General features: G+C 40.9%; 1 protein-coding gene across 1 annotated transcript in view; it reads left to right on the top strand.

Annotated features, from left to right (window-relative positions):
* The window catches only part of DOCK5 (dedicator of cytokinesis 5), a 239,930-nt gene that overhangs the window by 205,514 nt on the left and 21,672 nt on the right, over window positions 1–12,744 (top strand). The window contains exons 38-41 of the mRNA XM_049770834.1: window positions 2,244–2,363; window positions 6,444–6,533; window positions 8,359–8,463; window positions 11,361–11,502. Coding sequence (XP_049626791.1) covers window positions 2,244–2,363; window positions 6,444–6,533; window positions 8,359–8,463; window positions 11,361–11,502 — 457 coding nt within the window. The remainder of the gene's footprint in view (window positions 1–2,243; window positions 2,364–6,443; window positions 6,534–8,358; window positions 8,464–11,360; window positions 11,503–12,744) is intronic.

Here is a 12,744-nt window from a genome sequence, read left to right on the forward strand (position 1 = left end):
AGGAACTCTTATCCACTGCTGGTGGGAATGCCGTCTAGTTCAACCTTTATGGAAAGCGATATGGAGATTCCTCCAAAAACTGGAAATCGAGCTCCCATACGATCCAGCTATACCACTCCTAGGAATATACCCTAGGAACACAAAAATACAATACAAAAACCCCTTCCTTACACCTATATTCATTGCAGCACTATTTACCATAGCAAGACTCTGGAAACAACCAAGATGCCCTTCAACAGACGAATGGCTAAAGAAACTGTGGTACATATACACAATGGAATATTATGCAGCTGTCAGGAGAGATGAAGTCATGAAATTTTCCTATACATGGATGTACACGGAATCTATTATGCTGAGTGAAATAAGTCAGAGAGAGAGAGAAAAACGCAGAATGGTCTCACACATTTATGGGTTTTAAGAAAAATGAAAGACATTCTTGCAATAATAACTTTCAGACACAAAAGAGAAAAGAGCTGGAAGTTCCAGCTCACCTCAGGAAGCTCATCACAAAGAGTGATGAGTTTAGTTGGATAAATAACTACATTTTGAACTGTCCTAATAATGAGAATGTATGAGGGAAATTGAGAACCTGTTTAGAGTACAGGCGGGGGTCGGGTGGGGAGGAGGGAGACTTGGGACATTGGTGATGGGAATGTTGCACTGGTGATGGGTGGTGTTAAAAAAACAAAAAGAAAAAAAAAAAGAAATTATAGTGAGGGTCCAGAGAGCTAATAGAGCCAGTAGACTGGCCTTGCATGTAGCTGACCCAGGTTTAATCCTGGCACTCCTGATTGTCTCTCAAGCCTACCAGGAATGACCTCTGAGTAGAAAAACCAGTAGTAAACCCTGAACACCACCGGGTGTGACCAAAAAAAACCAAAAAGAAACAAACACAAAACAAGAAATTGTGGTGATGACACCAATGGCATACTCTTGAGCTAGAAGAAAAGATAAAATCTGGGGGCCAGAGTGATAGAAAAACAGATGGTGTTTGCCTTGTATTATGACCACCTGAAATCAATCCCCGTCATCCTATATGGTCCCCCAAGCCTGCCAGAGAACTGAGCCAGGAGTAATCTCTGAGTATGGCCAGATGTGGCCTCCAAAAAAAACAAAAACAAACAAACAAACAAAAAGCGGTGGCACAGTGGTAGGGCGTTTGCCTTTCCCACGGCTGATCCAGAATGAACCATGGCTCAATTCCCCAGCGTCCTATAGAGTACTTTGAGCCAGGAGCGATTTCTGAACACATAGCCAGGAGTAAGCCCTGAGCATCACCGGGTGTGGCCCAAAACCACCCCCAAAAAATAATAATGAAAATAATAATAAAAAATAGGGGCCAGAGCAATAGCACAGTGGTAGGGCATTTGCCTTTCACATGGCCAACCCAGGACGGACCCTGGCATAAAAAAAAAAAAAAAAAAAGAAATCTCAAATATTTTTAGCTTTATTACTCTTTAGACTTTAGGTTCTTGTATTAACTGTTTTGTCAGTCTCCACCTTTGTGTGACTAATTCAAATTCAGCACAAACTTCATAGGTTAGAACCAGAAGCTCTTCTTGAACAAAGGGCACCATACTCCATGCTCAGGCCTTCAAAATGGTTTCTGAGTATTTTTGTCCCAATATGTGGCATTTTCACTATTTGTGGTATTTTTTTTTCAGCTCATTCTCTTTGTGAATGAGCAGAAGGTCATGGTAGTGAAGAATATAATCATTGCTCACCACAAGTGATCCTTTTCCTTATTCCCTCATTCTTGTCATTTTTCTTTGATTTTTTTATGGCCATAGCACTGTGTAACACAGCAGCAGCTGTGTAGGTGGGTGACCTGCCATCACGTTTGTTCATCCAATCACTTGTTTTGGAACTAGTATGACTGTATATGTGTGATTTTTTTTTGTTTGTTTGTTTCTGGGGCCACACCCGTTTGATGCTCAGGGGTTATTCCTGGCTAAGTGCTCAAGAAATTGCCCCTGGCTTGGGGGGACCATATGGGACACCGGGGGAATCAAACCGTGGTCCTTCCTTGACTAGCCCTTGCAAGGCAGACACCTTACCTCTAGCACCACCTCACTGGCCCCAGATGTGTGATTTTTTTAAATTACTACTCAAAAGTAATATCGATGAATCAAAGATATGTCATAATGTACCCATCACCTTTTATTGGTTGAATATTTGTTATATGAATCCCCTTTCATTAGGTTGAATTATGTTCTGAATCTTTTTTGCTTACTTGTTTGTAGTGGTCTGACAAGCCCTGTGCATCTCATCTGCTTCAGAGGGACAGTTACTATGTCTATACCCAGCAAGAGCTTAAAGAAAAACTGTACCAAGAAATCATATCCTATTTTGACAAAGGCAAAGTGAGTATGTATAGTTGATTTTGTGTTGGGGGAAATGACTTCAGTGATGCACATCCTTACTGTGCTCATCACCTACAATCACACAGACCCCACAGAATAAGAATGCTCTCACTTGAGAGGTCAAAATCAGGTTCTGGGGTTCCCCAGGCTACCCACACTTCTCATCAGTTGGTTATAATTTTGCTTGACTTCATCAGGATTCATATGAATTAATAATTCTCAAAACTTTCTTAAACACTGTTTTACCATTATAATTTTATTATGAAGAAGGCAAAGTGGAAGGAACAAGGTGAAGAAGTACATGGAGCCAGACTGAGGAAGGTTCTCAGAGAGCAGAACTTCTGTGTATTAACCCCCTAAATTCAGGGCTCTTATTCTCTAAACATAACACCAACATGTTCATTCATCAGGAAGTTTTCCTAGGCCTCAGAGTGCAGAATTTGAGGGTGATGGGTCTCAGCACACAGGCTTGTGGATTAAGTAGTCAGCCATATGAATAGACACAACTTTTAGGGCCTCTTTCCTTTCCTTCTCCCTGTGGAACTGGTTGATCCTACTCAAGCCTCAAATTTTAGTTCACACTGATGGAGGTTCTGGAATGGGAGCTCCAATGTGAGACCCATCTCAAGGCTACTGTGAGTTACTTCATTAGTATAAAATCAGTGGAATCTGGAAGATTCACCATGAAAAACAAAGACTCTATTTACTGGTGAAAATTGAAGGATTTAGAAGTTCCTACCCTAAAATTAGAGAAATCTTTATTAGAAATAAGTGACACATTGTTCCTTTATATTGCATTGAATGCTACATTTTTCTTCAAAGATGAAGTGTCTTTAGGTAACCAGGAAAATAAAGATCTTGAGGCCAATGGAGATAAACTTGACTAGTCATGTCCATCTTTCCATAACCATAATTTACTTTTTATATGTTTCTTGCAAGTTCTGGTACCATTCTTTTCTATGAGTTCTCAAGAGACTTGGGCTGATACTTGTTGCACACTCCAGATCCCGTTTACCCCATTATGACAAGATGGGCTGTAATAAGCAACCTAAAATGCTCACAGGGCCAAGAAGGTAAAATAAACATATTAACTGAGCCATAATTTATAGAGTCTGTGGTCCCCTGTAGGAAGCAAGTTAAGGGAGAAAGAAAAAAATAATGCTTTGTACTAGACAAATAGAATATACTTCTGATTCTGCTAGTTTCAGAGGTCCAGGTAGTCCAAAGATTTGGATCACTACTTCCATATCTGGAAACAGCTAGCTTTCATGTTTTGATCACAATAAATAAACATGTGAATGATCATTGTATGAGATTGATTTATTTAGTGCTAGTAAATGTTTCAAGTGACTTCTTAACTTATTTTTTTAATTTAATTCTTCATATAGATGAGTATTATGATGAGTATTTAGATGAGTATTATGCCTATTTTAAGAAGAAAATCTCGAAGACCAGATTGAAAATATATTTGCTTAAATTTTTTTCTCCCCCTGTCCCCTACCCCAAGCTATTTGCTTAAATTTTATAATTCTTATATTATCCTTTTTAAAAATCATTGCATCACTGTGTTTATAACTTTTGATAATTACATTTTCTTTTTTTTTTCTTTTTTTGGTTTTTGGGCCATACCCAGTGACACTCAGGAGTTACTCTTGGCTATCTGCTCAGAAATTACTCCTAGCTTAGGGACCATATGGGATGCCAGGGGATCGAACCGTGGTCCATCCTAGGCTAGCACACACAAGGTAGATGCCTTACTCCTTGTGCCACCTCTCCAGCCCCGATAATTACATTTTTTGTTTTTTTGTTTTTGGGTCATACCCGGCAGCGCTAAGGGGTTACTCCTGGCTCTAATCTCAGAAATCACTCCTGGCAGGCTCAGGGGACCAAATGGGATGCCAAGATTTGAATCACTGTACTTCGGCCTACAAGGCAAACATCTTACCTCCATGCTCTCTCTCTGGCCCAATAATTACATTCTTAAGACAAAATTTTAATATTTGTTTTAACAGTAAATATTATCAATTAATGTAAATTTTATATTTTATGGGAAAATTACTGTATTTCTGAAGAGCTAGTGACATATATGGCATTATTTATAATTTTTGAAAAATTCTTTAAGGTCTAACTTGAATAGAAGATAGCAAAATTTTTATATCTGCTCTACATTTAATTGATTATGATCCATATATCCTGTAGCTGCTTGGAAGTTCCACTGTGTACTTTTAAGAGAAAGAATATAGGGGCCAGAGCAACAACACAGCCAGTAGGGCCTTCAAACCCTGGCATCCCATATGGTCCCCCAAGACTGCCAGGAGACATTTATGAATGGTGCAGAGCCAGAAGCTAGGCCAGATATGGCCCAAAACCAAACAACAACAACAAAAAAAAAAAAAGATTAAAAACTAAGAGGAAGAATATGAAGAAAGGCAAGTAATACTAGGTTAATAAAGAAGATAGTTTTGTCTTTTAGGGTCCTAGAATTGGAAGGCACACTTGTGAATCACTATGCTAGCAATTGTTTAGCTGTGCCTGTGGTACACTTGATTTAGCCTTTGGTGAAATGAGAAGGAACTAGATCCGTTTGTTTCCAGCTGGCTTGCCGCACTGGCCCCCGCTGCTCTGGGAAGCTTTCCATATGGCGCAATGTAGAGGCTTTTAGTGATGCAGGCCCTGCAATTTCAGAGGGGGCAAATTTGGCAAGTGATCGCCTCAAATGATTTAATTTAAAAATGTTTTACAACTGTCTGTGGACTATATATTCATTCCTTCAGCAGCAAAAACAATGGGCAGACTCCCTGGATAAGAATGAGGTAGAAAATTATCTAGGGCTGCATGTCTAAAGGCATGCAGCGATGAAACATTTTAGAAAATGCCAAAATGATAGGCAGAATAAGCCTGGGCAGCAAATAAGAGTGTTAGACTAGAACTTATAAGGCACATCAGTTCCCTGAGTTCTGTTTGACTCAGAAGGCAGGCTAGTTAGAAATGGAAAATCTTGAATATAAGCAGGGATTGGGGGAGAGGGGGAGATGAGGCCATTGGTGGTGGGAAGGTTGCACTGGTGAAGGGGGGGGTGTTCTTTTTTATAACTGAAATCCAACTACAAATATGTTTGTACTCATGTGCTTAAATAAACATATTATTAAAATAAAAATGAAATGGGGGCCTGAGCAGTAGCACAGAGGTAGGGCATTTGCCTTGTAAATGACCCAGGAAGGACACAGGTTCGATCCCCGGCATCCCATAAGGTCCCCTATCCAGGAGTGATTTCTGAGTGCAAAGCCAGGAGTAATAAACCAAAAATCAAAAAAAAAAGGAAAGAAGAGGAGGGGAGAGGGGATGTAGGAAGGAAGGAAGGAAGGAAGGAAGGAAGGAAGGAAGGAAGGAAGGAAGGAAGGAGGGAGGGAGGGAGGGAGGGAGGGAGGGAGGGAGGGAGGGAGGAAGGAAGGAAGGAAGGAAGGAAGGAAGGAAGGAAGGAAGGAAGGAAGGAAGGAAGGAAGGAAGGAAGGAAGGAAGGAAAAACCAGGGCCCTAGAATAAAAAACCAAAAATCAAAAAAAAAAAAAGAAAAGAAAGAAAGAGAGAGAGAAGGAAGGGAGGGAAGGAGGGAGGGAAAACCAGGGCACTAGATTGAAAAAGTATTTCAAATTTTATGCAGTAGTTCAGGTAGCCTTACAGTGACATACCTCAAATAATATAACTGCAGGTACACATACCCCCACACATACATGCACACACAAGTGCACAGGAGTGAGAATAAGAATCCATATCTACTTTATTTCCTGTCTGTAAGACAACTTTCAGTGGTCTTCAGCACTTTGCCCCTTTATCATATATAAAGTTATATAAAGTTATTTCTATTCTTACAATTGCTGATGATGCCCCTGGCCCTGCAAAAAATCTATAGTTGATTTATGGTATTAGGGAAAAGTCAAGTTTTCCCGAGGCTGGTCAGGGTCGTCCATTGAAACTCAGCCACAGACTTCTCACTGGCTGCCAGTGACTGTCATATGGATTTTGCTGCTGGGCCAGTGTCTCCTTCATGCTTTTAATCCTACTTGTCTATCTTTTTCTGTAGATGTGGGAGAAGGCAATCAAGCTGAGCAAAGAGTTGGCTGAGACATATGAGAGTAAAGTATTTGATTATGAGGGCCTCGGCAATCTTCTGGTGAGTGTGGGTCAGAATGCTTTAAACAGCTGGCAGGATTGCTGACATCATGGTTTAAGAAAGTGTTTCTGTAAGCTTACAAAATTAGAGCAAATGTTGTTCCTTATCATGGAAAGGGAAACCTGGTTGGAAAAAAGCATTTTTACTGTTCCAAAGGCTGATACCATTGTTTCTCTAGTGTATCTTGACTGAGTGCTCAGGGTCGCATCTGAGCAGTCTGCTCCTTCTTGGTACCACCCTTGGTTTCTCTTGAGACCTTCCATGTCCCTTTCCTATTTCCTCTTTATATCTTTGAACATTGTCCATTCTGCAGGCATCTTCTTTAGCTCACTTGTACACGTCTCCAGAGCACTGATGAATGAATGCACCATCAGTCTTTGACCTTAGTTTGATTTTTTTCCCCTAACATTTTTTGTGTACTTTTGCTAAGTTGTAAAATTCTTCTGCCAATCTTGATTCTTATGTCTTCCTTTTCCTTCTGAATCTCACAATGTTAGTGCCCTCTCAACCTGTGTGTTTTAACTGCCCTTAGGCATTGGTCAACTCTTTAAAAAATCAAAATACGCTTCCAAATGTCAGATGGTGGTTAGACACTGTATTACTCAATGATTCAGCAAGGGTGTTCTCCGAAGCAGTGCTTAGTGGGCCAGGCTCACAGTGACCCTGACATTGCTGGAAGTGGGAATATGGTGCCAGGATTAAACTCAGTACTTAATGAATTCAAGACATGAGCCTTAACCCTTTGAGCCATCTTCTTCACACACACACACACACACACACACACACACACACACAATCACTCTAGTCTAGAAGATGAAGTCGAAATCATTGTCACACAGTATTTATTTGAAGGAATAATTTTCACAATCACTTTGAAGTGAATTTTCTAATAAAAAGGTAATTGATTTCATATTTAAATTGAGGTGAGATGTTAGCAATGCAACTTGTTCACTTCCTTTGTTAGCATTATTGTGTTAAAAAGCTTTACTGACAGAGTGCTTATAAGACCCACTCCCCTTTGCCTGCACAAGGGTCTATCTATGAACCTGCTTCAAAGCCCTGGGTTCTGAGTATCCAATTTGTTTTTTTGTTTTTGTTTTTGTTTTTGTTTTTAATGCTGACTGCAGGCCCAATTGGGAAACCTTTCTCAGGTGCAGAATCAAAGATAGGGGCATACAACATTGAACATCAGAACACTGCTACCCCCTTCTGGGCACTTAAAACCTGAACCAAGGGGCCAAAGAGATAGATAGTACAGCAGGTGAGGCACTTAACTTCCACACAGCCAACTTGGGTTCAATTCCCAGCATCCATTATGGTCCCCTGAACCCCTTCAGGACAGGTTCCTGAATGCAGAGCGAGGAGTAACTCCTGAACATTGCCAGGTGTGGCTCCAAAACAAACAAAAACTAAACCAAAGAACGAAGGGCTTCAGCTGGAAACATATGGCTGAAGCAAAAGTTTCTTGGTCTTTTCTCATGGCCATGTCTCCAATTATGCACAGCCACTTCCTGCAAGTCTCAGAAAGAGCTTCCTAACCTTGTATGGGTCCTGAGCACTTTTCAAGAAATTGGTAAAAATCTAAGCATGGCCTCCCTCTCCAGAGGAAGAAGAACCATAGCTTTCAGACCCTTTAAGGCCCAGTCTAGAAGATTGTAAACCTTTGACAAGGATAACTCTTTAGACACAAAGATTTTTCAAAGGCCCTTTGTTTCTCTGTGATATACAGGAAAATAAAAACAAAGCAAATAGTCTGCTCTTGTTTCTATTTTTTTTCCACCAGGGCTGTCACCTCCTTATGAAACGCCTTTGTTTTCTTTTCCAGAAAAAAAGAGCCTTGTTTTATGAGAACATCATCAAGGCCATGCGGCCTCAGCCTGAATACTTCGCTGTGGGATACTATGGGCAAGGCTTCCCTTCTTTCCTGCGGGTAAGAAAGCTGAGGGTGGTCCACAGAGCCATTAAACCTGGAGTCCAAAGGAGGGAAGGAACTGGGCTCTTTTCCAGATGGGCCTGGTGGGTTAGCAGCTGCAGAACCCTTGTTCTCACCGTGGGAGGTCGGGTAGGGAGGCAGCTTCCTGAATGATGCCCCTTCACCCTGGCGGCTACCTCTGCTGTTCTGGCAGCTCTTTGGTAATTTGAATGATTTTTCCCAGGTGGAAAGAAAAGGGGAAAAACAGAACCATCCCTCCACTGCTCTGTGGCCCCAGGTCAAGCCTGGGAAAGCATGGATTGATATATTTAGGTGTTTGTTTTATTTCCAGCCAAGCCTGGTTTGAAAAACAAACATCCCAAGGACAAGACTGCAAGAGTTCACAAAAATAAAAACAAACCTCTTGTACTAGTAAGAAAGACCATGTCTTTTTTTTCTCCCCAGAATTGGCTGATGATATATATATATATGGCTTTACAGTCTCATAAAACAAAAATTCTAGGATTTTCTTCCACCAAACAACAACAAAATAGCTTTATTTAACACTGAACTATAGGGGCCAGAGTGATAGCACAGCAGTAGGGCATTTGCCTTGCACGTGGCTGACCCGAGATGGAACCCAGTTCAATTCCTGTATCCTCTATGGTTCCCCGGGATTTGAATCACCATCCTTCTGCATGCAAGGCAAATGCCCTACCTCCATGCTATCTCTCCAGCCCCTGAAAAAAGCCTTTTAAATGATAAAACCTAGAAGACTCCCTAATAACTAGATCCCCAAACCCAGACCATTGCTTTCATCAGTAAACCAGGTCTCTTCATGTGTTTCTGGCTTCCTATTTCAGAGCTGTTCACTTCAAACTGCCCATGACTCCTGTCTCCTTTGTCCTTCTCAACAGCAGGGTCCATCCAATACCAATTTTTGTATTTACCACCCCCTCAGTTCTTGGGACTCCTACAGTTGAGCTCATACTCTGCTGTCATTTTTGATGAGCTGCTTTATTCATGACATTGCCCCTTCCTTCTGGAGCCTCTGGTGAATTTCCAGGTCTTTGAACATATGCCAGTTTTTCATGGATTTTCATAATCCAACCCATCCTGCTAATCCCAGTGTGTGTCTCTGACCTGAAGTCCATGCTTTCTTCTCCTAGTAATAATCCTCCCTCATTGAGCTGATTTTCCTCTTCCTTCTCTTAGCTTTACTGACTATATCTATCCAGTCCAAATCAAGTTCAGTTTTCCCTTGAAACCCTCTCTTTCAAGCAGAGTGAGATTTTGCTGACCTTCAGCCTCTCTGGTCCCTTTCACAACTATAATCCCTATCACATAATCATTTTTACATGTGATCTGTTGCCCACCACAGCTTTCCCCAAATGAAAAAATTCCATAATGCATGTATGACTCAGTCTCATAAGTATTTTTCAGCTGGAAAAAATGTTATCTATCCCAGAAGATCTTGCACTTCTTACTGCCTCGTGTTTTTTTATGTTGCATCTTTTTTTCTCTCCAATAGAATGTGTTTTCTTCACCTTCTATGTCACCATTATGTCCAGTTATATGTTACATAGACATAGATATGTATTTATAAGTTACCTTGATGTTTGCTCAATACATATTTTTAATATGAAAGAGCAAGTGATTTTTAGAACATGAATCAGCGCAATATGTATCCAGAGTTTAGCTTTAAATGCATCACAAGGGCAAGAGGGATAGATGTGTGATGGCCTCGTATGCAGTTGATCCCAATTCAGTCCCTGGCACCACTGTTGGAAGTAATCTCTAGAGCACAGAGCCAGGAATAAGCCCTGAAGTCTCAGGTATAGCCTAAAAACCAGAAATAAAAAGTGAATAGAGGGGCAGGAGATATGTAATAGTGGGTAGAGCATTTGCCTTGCATATAACTGCCAGGAATGATCAGTTGTGGCCCCAAAAATGTGAATAGAGAATGCATAATATTGCATATATTATGCATAATAATGCATCATAATAATGTGAGTAATAGGTCAGTAGATCACTTTAGAGCCCTGCCACGTTTGAACTTACACAGGCAATAGTGCACTATTCTCATGCTTGGACTCAAGATATTACTTCATTCAAGGTTCAGTTTTATTAAAAAAAAAACACTTAGAGATGTAGTAAATAGGATTTACTATAGTTATTTTGGGTGAGACTTAGTGTTAGCATTCTTCATGTCTGCTGTAAATTATTCTGATCTTTATTTCCTGTCCCATCACCACATCATTATATCAGAAAATGCATTGTATTGATTCTCTTTGTGCCTGTCTAAAGCCGGGTCATTCAAACAGCTGTCCTTAAAGCATTCCTAGATTATGAGATAAGCTTACGCCTGAAATAAATTAATGTCTTTAGTCCCTTCACTATAAATCTTACAATGAAAAATAGTGGCTATGGGCCAGAGCAATAGCACAGAGGGTAGGGCATTTTTCTTGCATGCAGCTGACCTGAATTCAATCCCCAGCATCCAATATGGTCCCCTGAGCCAAACAGGAGTAATTCCTGAGCACAGAGTCAGGAGTAACCCCTGAAAGCTGCCAGATGTGGGTTCCCCCACCCACCCAAATAATAGCATTTAAATTAGACAGTCAGCCCTGGTGCTGTTATAAACTCTGTTGGGGCATAAACATCATATTTCCTGGAAATCAACGTAAGAGAGTTTTGCAGAGCAGCTGTAGTTATTGGGTCACATTCTGAATGCATTGCATGAAATATTTGTAATTCCCCAAACAAACCATGAACTCATGTTGTAAAGGTAGTGTGGGAATTCATCAAGAACCCTGTGGTAGACTAGGGAGTAGAGTATTTTTCTCACAACCAGAATCTCCAATTGACCCTTCATGCTTTAATTTTATGTTTCCCTTGCTTCCTCTCACCTGCAGAACAAAGTCTTCATTTACCGAGGGAAAGAGTATGAGAGGCGAGAGGACTTCAGCCTGAGATTGTTGACCCAGTTCCCCAACGCAGAGAAGATGACAAGCACCACATCTCCCGGAGAGGAAATCAGGGCCTCCCCTAAGCAGTGTATCCTTGCCAAAGAAGCATGGGCCCTGGGCTTGGCTTGGAAGCCTGGAAACACCCCAGTCCAGCCAGCTAGGAAGACTGAGAGTTCAATCTCATATTTACATACACAAATGTTTTGGGTCTTTAGACCAGGTATCTAGCTATTCTGAATAGTATGCTACTTTTTGTTGTTGTTGTTGTAGTTGTTTGGTTTTGGGGTCACACCCGCCAGCGCTTAGGGGTTATTCCTGGCTCCATTCTCAGAAATCTCTCCTGGCAGGTTCGGGGGACAATATGGAATACCGGGATTCAAACCACCTTCCTTCTGCATGCAAGGCAAATGCCCTACCTCCATGCTATCTCTTCGGTCCCAGTATGGTACTTTTTGTAAAGGCTTTCAAACACTAGTATTTTGAGTTGGTGGTTCAGAAGTATTAATGGAGAAATATGATCAAGTTTCTGAATATGGAGAGTGTCATGTGGTACTTGAAACATATTTTCTGAATTCTAGATTAAATATATCTCTCTTTTTTATGAGACAAATAATTTATTAATTATCAGTATGGTTTTCCTTGTTTTTTTTTTTCCCCTTGAGACATTCCCAGCAATACATAACTCAGTCATGTAGGCCTGAAAGTTCAACATGGCCCAGCAGTGTGAGCTGCACTCTGGGTCATCAACTACCCCAGTTGTGGGGTTATTCAGGCTTTTACACTATCCTCTAGCCCTACATGCTTTCTCTGAAGGAAAGAATCAAAACTAAGGGTTCTTTGGGGCCGGAGCAATAGTACAGTAGTAGGGTGTTTGCCTTACATGTGGCCGGCCCAGGATAGACTCGGGTTCAATCTCTGGCATCCCATATGGTATCCCCTGAGTATCCCCTGAGTGCTTCTGGGTGTGGCCCAAAAACAAAACAAAACAAACAAAAAAAAACAAAACACACACACACAAAATACCCTAAGGGTTCTTTAACAGTTATATTTTAATAATTACATGTTTTTTTGGTTTTGTTTATTTCTCATTTTGATCTTTGGATTACACTTGGCAGTGTTGGGCTTACTCCTGACTCTGCGCTCAGGTATAACTCCTTAGTGCTCCCAGGACCATCTGGGGTGCTTGGGATTGAACCCAGGTAGGCTACATATAAGGCAATGTTCTGTCTCTCTGTCGTGTTTTGTTAAAATGAAGACTTTATAAAATTGAACAGTCCTGAAAGAAGAGTAGATTAAGACAGACAGTAGATAAAATGACTTCGAAAGTTCA

This window comes from Suncus etruscus, chromosome 3 (genome assembly GCF_024139225.1).
Source record: "Suncus etruscus isolate mSunEtr1 chromosome 3, mSunEtr1.pri.cur, whole genome shotgun sequence".
NCBI classification, from domain to species: Eukaryota; Metazoa; Chordata; class Mammalia; order Eulipotyphla; family Soricidae; genus Suncus; species Suncus etruscus.